Here is a 7,841-nt window from a genome sequence, read left to right on the forward strand (position 1 = left end):
CCTGGAGTCGCCACGGTCTCACCTCCGTGGCAGGCGTCCCCGCAGCTCGGACGCCGGGGGCGGACGCGCCCGCGGTTTTGCCGACTCATCCTGGCTCTGCAAGTCCGGCCGCCGCCCCCTCCCGCCCCAGCGGGCCTGAGTCACCCTCGCTGTGCGTCACACTCGCTCCTCCCGCCACGCGACCTGCAAACTCACCCTGAGTCAGCCCGCCCGGGCGCTTCCACTCCCGGGGCCGCGGCCAGCGCCGGCGGAGGGGCGCCCCCCAGCGGAGACCCGTGATCGCGCGGGTCGCGGGCGCCGGGGGAGCGGGGCGTGTGCGGGTGGAGACCGCGGGGACCGGCCGGACCACTGCGGGCCCGGGGGAGGCGCCTGCCTGCGGCCCCCACCGGCGGCGCTGAGTGGTACGGCCCGGCCGGAGGTGAGGCCCGGGAGGCGGCTGGGCTAGCGGCGACCACGCGATGGGGCTGCGCGCTGGCGGCAGGACCGGCGCCAGCCGGGGGGCGCCCGAGGGTCCCGGGTCGGGCGGCGGCGCGCAGGGCGGCAGCATCCACTCGGGCTGCATCGCTGCGGTGCACAACGTGCCGCTGAGCGTGCTCATCCGTCCACTGCCGTCGGTGCTGGACCCGGCCAAGGTGCAGAGCCTGGTGGACACCATCCGGGTGAGTCCCCGGGGAGGCCGTCCGCGAAGGGAGGGCTCGGGAGGAGGGAGGTTGCGCCGGACGCGAGGTGGGACTGGTTCCGGGCTCTCTCGGAGCCCAGCGTTGGCTGTGTGACCTTGAGCAAGTGGCCGGGCCTCTCTGGGCACTCTGTTTCCTCGTTTGAGCAAGAAGGGGATTGAAATAGATGATTAAAATAATGATCGCTAACTTATAAAGATAGCGCTTGCCGTGACGCAGGAGCTGTTTTAAGCCCTTAGCTTCTTGTGCCAACCCTGCGAGGCAGATGCTGTCCCTGGAAACGGAGGTGCAGGCGGATTCCAGCAACTTGTTCAAGGTCAGGCACTTGGAAAGTGGCGCAATGGGAATTCACACCCAGGCCGCCTGGCCCCAATACCCAGCTGGTGGCCACCACCCTATCCAAAGATAAGCCATGACTTCCCTTCCACCTGTGACAGCGGCAATGGAACTGGGTGTGTCGTGTCCGTGGGAGGGCCCTGTCTGGAGGAGAAATGGGAGAGGACAAGGGTCAGCTTCATCCCAGAGACACTGTGCTCAGGAATGCGGGAGTGGAGCGCTGGCTGGGAGACCGGGGGCGGTTGACGCCTATAATCCCAGCCGATTGGGAGGCGGAGGCGTCTGGGCAGTTTAGCAAGATCCTGGCTCAAAAAAAAAGTTAAAAGTCTGGGGGTGTGGTCGGGGAGCGCAGGCACCTAGCTGTGCGAGGCCCTGGGCTCCATCCCAGTCCTGCCAAAGGCAAAGGAGGGCTGGAGTGACCCTCCTGCAGGAAGGGGGACACTCAGAAATATGTGTCACATTAGGCCCAGGTGGCTTCCTGTCCCCTTCTCCCAGACCCTTGGAAAGTGAGGGATGGAGGAGAGGAGGGGTGGGGACACTTCTAAACCCCACCAAACACCTATACAGCCAGCCTAGAATGTGCACTCTGTCCCCACTGCCTAGAGCCACCGCTGCAGATAGCCACAGCACCTGCTCCGCGGCTTGCCATAGGTCTCTGTCCCCTTGACCACCTTGCAGATGGCGCCTTGGCCTCTTGCTCCCCACTTACCCTGAGGTGTTGTGGATAGCGCTTATGTCCACCAGAAATTGTGTGTTGTATTGTTCTGTCTCCATTGGAGCAGGGACTCTGTGGTCTTGGCTGTGGCCTCAGCCCTGCCCCAGGACCTGGCTCTCAGTGGAGGGGTCCAGCCCTGCACACCCTCCCCATTGCTGGGCCTCTGCGGGGCCTTTTTCCGTGCGGGAAACTCTTGTGCATAGCCTCTGACTCCCCCTCAGGCCTCCTATCTCAGGGTCAGCCTCTTTCCTGCCCTCCCTTGCTGGATTAGGGGTCCCCTGTGTCCTGGAAGCCTCCTGTGACCCCACCAGCATAGCTGTGGTCCCCCTGCGTTGAGATGCCCATCTCTGGTGCTAAACGGTAGCCTGTGTGAGGCAAGGACGGGACCTGCCTCCGCTAACTTTCCATATGGACTCATTTTCTACAGCCTCGGTAGCCCGTTACCACAGAGTTCATGGCTTAAAGCAACGCTGAGGTCCTGTTTTACAGTTCTGTGGTTCAGAAGTCCAGACTGGGTTTCACTGGGCTGAAATAAGGTGTCAGTGGGGCTGTGTTCTGGAGGCTCCTGGGAGAGTCTGTTTTCTTGCTTTTCCAACTGTGACACTATGAGTCTGTCCACGCTCCTTGGCTCTTGGCCATTTTTGTTGTGGTGGTTGTTTGGGGGTTGAGCCTGGAGGTGCTTTACCATTGAGCTACATCTTTGGCCTTTTTGATTTTTTATTCTGAGACAGAGTCTCACTAAGTCACTTAGGGACTTGCGTAATTGCCGAGGCTGGCCTGGAACTTGCGATCCTCCTGCCTCAGCCTCCCGGGCTGCGGGGGTTACAGATGTGCCCCTGTGCCCGTGACTCACAGCCTCCCCACATTGCTTCACTCCAGCCTCCACTTGTGCCACCCTCCTCCACTCCCAAGAACCCTGGTGAGTCCCTTCAACCCATCTGGGTCATCCCACCATGACCTTCTTTCTTAAGATCCTGACCTTAAGTCCATCTGCAAAATCCTTTCTATCCTGTAGGGTGACATATTCACAGGCTTTAAGGATTAGGACTTAGACATCTGTAGGGATCCTTATTGTGCCCACCCACTACCCAGTCCAAGGCCTGCAGGGCGGGTGTAGATACTTCCACTAACGTCTCTCGGGCACCCACTCACCGCCTCCTTAGCAGCCGCCCTGGTGGGTCCCTGAGTCCCACCTATGGGTGAGCAGAGTGTTCAGAGTTGAGGCCACCTGCACAGGATCCCCAGCCGCTCAGAGCTGAGACCAAATTTGGGTTTTCCTGGTTCCGGAGCACCGGCTTGTGACCACGTGCCTCATGCTCACTGGGGCAACGTGGGGTCGTGAACCATCAGCCAGCTCCAGAGGGGTCCTGAGGGCCAGAGGCAGAGGCCTTCCTTCTAGGCCGACCCCACTTATTAGGGTCTCCCTGGTGTGCTCACCCCGCCCCCCGCCCTGCCCCAGGCTCTCCCCACCTAGAGGACACCCACCCGATGCTCAGACCCGACTGGGAAATCGCCTTCGACCCTCCTCTTTCTCTCGCCCTCCTAGCCACCCTCTCTGCCTGACGCCTCCAACCTGCCTCCTACACAGTCCCAGAGCTGTGCCCTCTCCCGGTCCCCCCACACCAGCAGCCAGGGCAGCATCTGCTGCTGAACACCTTTGGAGGCCTCTCCTCTGTCCAGCCCGCTAAGCCTGCTCTGGGCACATTTCTAGAATGGCATCTCATCAGGTTCAAAATGCTCCAGCCCTCCAGGTGCCGTGGGGCCCGCCTGTAATCCCAGCCACTCCGGAGGCTGAGACCAGAGGATCGAAAGTTCAAGGCCAGCCTCAGCAATTTAGTGAGGCCCTAAGCAACTTAGGGAGACCCTGTCTCAAATGAAAAATAAACAGAGCTGGGGATGTGGCTCTATGGTTGAGCACCCCCGTGGGTTCAATCCCTGGTAAAAAAAAAAAAAAAAACAAAAACCTCCCGACTGCACACCCTTCACTCTGCCTCTTCTGGCTTCTGCTTGACCTCTCTGATCGCTTTGCCTCCTTGATGCCTCGAGTCCACTCTGGTCACACTGGCCTCCTCCCCGAGCCTCCACCACAGTGGTCCCCCCTCAGGGCTCTTGCGTTTGCTCTTCCCGCTGCCTGGAATGCCGTTCCTCAGGTAGGAACCAGCAGACATTACAGCCCGTGCAATCCCAGAGCTGCAGGAGGTGTGTCTGTGTCTCCATCCCCATTTGACAGATAGGGCAACTGAGGCACCAGTGAACAGCCCGAGTAGCCGAGCTCTGAACCTGGGCAGTTCATCTAAACTGCTCCCACTGCTGGCTTCCCAGGTGCATCTCCGCGTCACTGTCCCCTCTCGGAGCCCTGGAGGACCCCTTCCCTGTCTTGTCACCTGCGTTCTTGTCTTCCTAGCCCTTGCCACACAGCGGTCCCTTCTTGGCTCCACCTGTCCCAGTAACCCACCGCCCCGTGCGCACAGGGACCGTGTCTGTCCTGGCTGTGCCTCGTCCCCAGGGTCTAGGACAGGGCCAGATGTGGAGTGTGGGTAAGTGACTCCCCGCCGGCTCTCCTGGCAGCTGCCCACTGCCCTGGCGTGGACACTCTCCCCAGGCCAAGGCTCAAGCTGCCCTCGTGGCGCCTCCAGCCTGCACACCTGGCCTCGCCCGTCACCCACATGAGCTCCCTGTTGGAGCGCCACTCTGGCCCGGGGCCGTGCTCACTGCTCTGTGCCCTTCTCTGCAGGAGGACCCGGACAGCGTGCCCCCCATTGACGTCCTCTGGATCAAAGGGGCCCAGGGGGGCAACTACTTCTACTCCTTCGGGGGCTGCCACCGCTACGCAGCCTACCAGCAGCTGCAGCGAGAGACCATCCCTGCCAAGCTGGTCCAGTCCACCCTCTCGGACCTGCGGGTCTACCTGGGGGCCTCCACTCCCGACCTGCAGTAGCAGCCTCCTCCCACCCCAGGACCCCAGAATTCCTCCTGGCCCAGCAGGCGGGCCACGCAGAGGGCGCAGCAGGGATGTGTGCGGTTTCTTTGTGCCTTGGGGGACCATCTGACTCTGGCTCTGCCTTTGCTATCGGCCAGGACTTGGACTCAGGCAGAACAGGGTGGGAGCCCCAGTTGTCACCTCTGAAAGTATGATCATGGCCTTATCCTTCAAGGACTGTTGGAGATGAGATGAGAAAAGAGATGGACTTGGAGAGCTGCGTGCTGCTGGCTCCAGAGTCCCAAGGACAGTGCCCTCTTCACACTCTTCATGATACCTTGCTCTGTGATTACGTTCGGCTGCAAGTAAAGGAAAGCCTAGGTTCCGGTTAACAAGGAGAGGTTTATTTTTCCACACAGCATGAATTCTGGAGACAAATGGCCCAAATGGTGTCACTTCAACAGTGCAGTGAAGGCAGGGCTTATGTCTCTGTGATCCTTTTGCCCTGTCCTCCTTGTTTACTACTTCATGGTCCCAAGAAGGCTGCTGTGTCTCCAGGAATCGTGTCTGTCTTTAAGGGAGAGGTGCTGCTAAAGAGGAAGGAACAGGTCACCTGGGCTGTCAACTTCTACCAGAAAGTAAAACCTCTTCCAGAGGCTTGGGTCCTGCCTGCCCTCTCCCCTGCGTATATCTGCTTAGGTCTCCTGGGCCGGCCATACGTAACTGCCAAGAAAGGTAAGACAGCAGGGAACAGAACTGTCATGGTGGAGCACACCAGTCATGTCCCATCTTCTGAGACCGGCATGTTGCCTGCTGAAATAAAATTGGGATGCCAGGAGAGAGGAGGAGCAGGGTATTGGTGAGACTTCATTGTGACAGAAGCCTTCCGTCCTTAGCAGCCCCAAAGTTATTTCTTTACGCATAATTCTGTGGGTTGGCAACTTGGGCTGGGCAGCTCTGGTGTCCTGCCTGGGGCTATCCTCAGCTGTCACCTAAGCCGGGGGCTGGATGGGCTGGGTTAGCCCTACTTGCTTGTCAGGCAGATGACTAGCTGTGGCCGGGGTGGCTTGATTCTCTTCCAACAGGCTAACTCAGGCTTGTTCACCAGATTTTGGCCTCAAGATTCCCAAACAGTGAGAACTAGAACTTCTAGAACTCTAGGTTAGGGACTGTGACAGTGTCACCTCTAGGTTCTTTTGATCAGAGCAAATCACAAGTCTTTGTCCAGAGTCAAAGGACGGAAACCACTATACCTCTCGATGCGGGAACCGCAGAGAACTTGGGGCCATTGTTCATCTATCACAAATGGGTGTCAAATAACTACTCCTTCTCTCTCTCTCTCTCTCTGTCTCCCCACACACACTTTGGCCTAAGTGACATAAGACTAAGACGATGTCCTGGCCCTCAAAATCTAGGGGACAAGGTGATAAGGCAGAATCTGGGTCTTCAAGGGCCGGATCCATCTCGTCCGCATGGGTGAGATGAGATTGGCCACGTGGAACATTCCAGAAGAATTCCAGAAGTTTGCAGTGAGGTGGGGCTTGCTCTCACTGGCCTTAGGCAACTCAGCTCTCAGTTTCCCCAGCTCGGTAGTGAGGACAACAGCTTTCCCCATCCATTGGGCGTCCTGGGGAATAGGATTGGAGAGGTATAGAATGCAGTGTGGCATCCTGGATTAGATCTTGGAACAACAACGACAACCAAAAGCAAAAGACATTAGCAGAACAGCTGGGACTCTGATGATAAAGTCTGGATGTTAGTTAATACTATACCAATGTCGGCCTTGGTTTTGGCAAATGTACTGTGGTCATCCTTGAAGTCAACTTATTGTGAAGCTGTTGGGGCGGGCTGGGTAGAGAGGGTGGGATCTCTTTGCACTATCTCTGTACCTTTTCCATCAGTCTAAAGTCATTCCAAAATAAACGTTTATTTAATAAAATTAGGGCTGCGGTTGCCTTAGTTGGTTTGGACGCTCAGGCTGGGTTGGTGGACTTCACCCCCAGTTTCTGATCCAGCAGGTCCGTTGACTCTGCTCAAGAATGTGCACAGCTAACAAATTCCTGGGTGATGCCAATCTGCTGTGTAGGGACCTCAGGCTGAGAACGGCTGATTTAGACTGCCTCGGTTATTTTCCAATACGGTGACACCCCACACACCGGCGCTCCCAGGGCAGAGGCAAGACCCTTTGGGTGGGACCCAGGAGATCTGGGTTCTGAACCAGCTGGTGGACCCACTCGATGGGTGACATTGGGCATGTCTTTGCCTTCCCTGGAGGATTTCCCCAAGCTGTCAAATAGACCGTGTGCCCCTAAGTGTGCAGGGAGGACGTGTCCCGTAAACTGCTGCTTTGAGGTGCCTTGCATGAATGAGCCCCTCAGGCCTCCAGGATGAAGTAAATGAGGCTGGCCTCTCCCTTCTGAAAGGACTTTTCCTTCTTATAGAGAAGACCCAGCCAGGCAGACCCTGAGTGGGAGGTGCAGAACACATCAGGTCACACTTAGGAGGAGCTGCGGTTTTAAGGGTGTGACCTGATGGTGCTCCGGAGGCGGCCTGAGAGCTGCATTTCCCACTTAGACCAGCAGGTGGTGCTGCTTCCCAGCCCCACCGAGCAAGGCTGGGCCTCTGGCCCACAGAACAGCTGCTGGCTGGAAGGGCCTGGCCAGGGCAGGCGACTGGGGCTCAGAGAAGCTGGGGACCTTGGGGACCTCGCTGGGAGTCTGGAGCTTCGGGTTCTGCTCATCCCTTTTGCACTTGCTCTGTGGCTTTACACATGTCATGGACCCTTCCAAAAGGAGGCACTTCCTCCAAGAAGCTTCTAGACCCTTCCAAGCTGGGCTATGGTGCCTCTTTGGGGCTCCCATGATCATGTGGGTCCCCTCCCCAAACAAACCCCTGCCCCAGGAACTTGGATGCAGTGAAGGCAGTGTGTGGGGGACCCCTGAGGCCCTTCCATGCTCTAGAACCCACAGATGGTCGATTTTAAATCAGTTTTAAAATTCATAGTTATGGGCTGGGGATGGGGCTCAAGCGGTAGCGCGCTCGCCTGGCATGGGTGCGGCCGGGGTTCGATCCTCAGCACCCTACAAACAAAGATGTTGTGTCCGCCGAATACTAAAAAATAAAAACCGTAAAAAAAAAAAAAAAAATTCTCTCTCTCTCTCTCACTCTCACTCAAAAAAAATAAAAAATAAAA

At 57.7% G+C, this 7,841-nt stretch overlaps 1 protein-coding gene across 1 annotated transcript; it reads left to right on the forward strand.

The window, feature by feature from the left end:
- The first annotated feature begins 214 nt into the window (after positions 1 to 214).
- On the forward strand, positions 215 to 7,270 carry Srxn1 (sulfiredoxin 1). Its single transcript, XM_076851649.2, has 2 exons — positions 215 to 659; positions 4,463 to 7,270. Exons 1-2 carry the CDS (start codon positions 459 to 461, stop codon positions 4,664 to 4,666), a joined length of 405 nt encoding a protein of 134 aa, XP_076707764.1. The 5' UTR covers positions 215 to 458; the 3' UTR covers positions 4,667 to 7,270.
- Positions 7,271 to 7,841: the final 571 nt, after the last annotated feature.

This window comes from Callospermophilus lateralis, chromosome 3 (assembly GCF_048772815.1).
Source record: "Callospermophilus lateralis isolate mCalLat2 chromosome 3, mCalLat2.hap1, whole genome shotgun sequence".
Taxonomy (NCBI): Eukaryota; Metazoa; Chordata; class Mammalia; order Rodentia; family Sciuridae; genus Callospermophilus; species Callospermophilus lateralis.

What these genes read in the sequence shown, in the direction of transcription:
- Srxn1 (XM_076851649.2), top strand. Translation starts at nt 459, where the DNA reads ATGGGGCTGCGCGCTGGCGGCAGGACCGGCGCCAGCCGGGGGGCGCCC. An exon ending in GCCTGGTGGACACCATCCGG is followed by an intron (nt 660 to 4,462) that starts GTGAGTCCCCGG and finishes CCTTCTCTGCAG; the next exon opens with GAGGACCCGGACAGCGTGCC.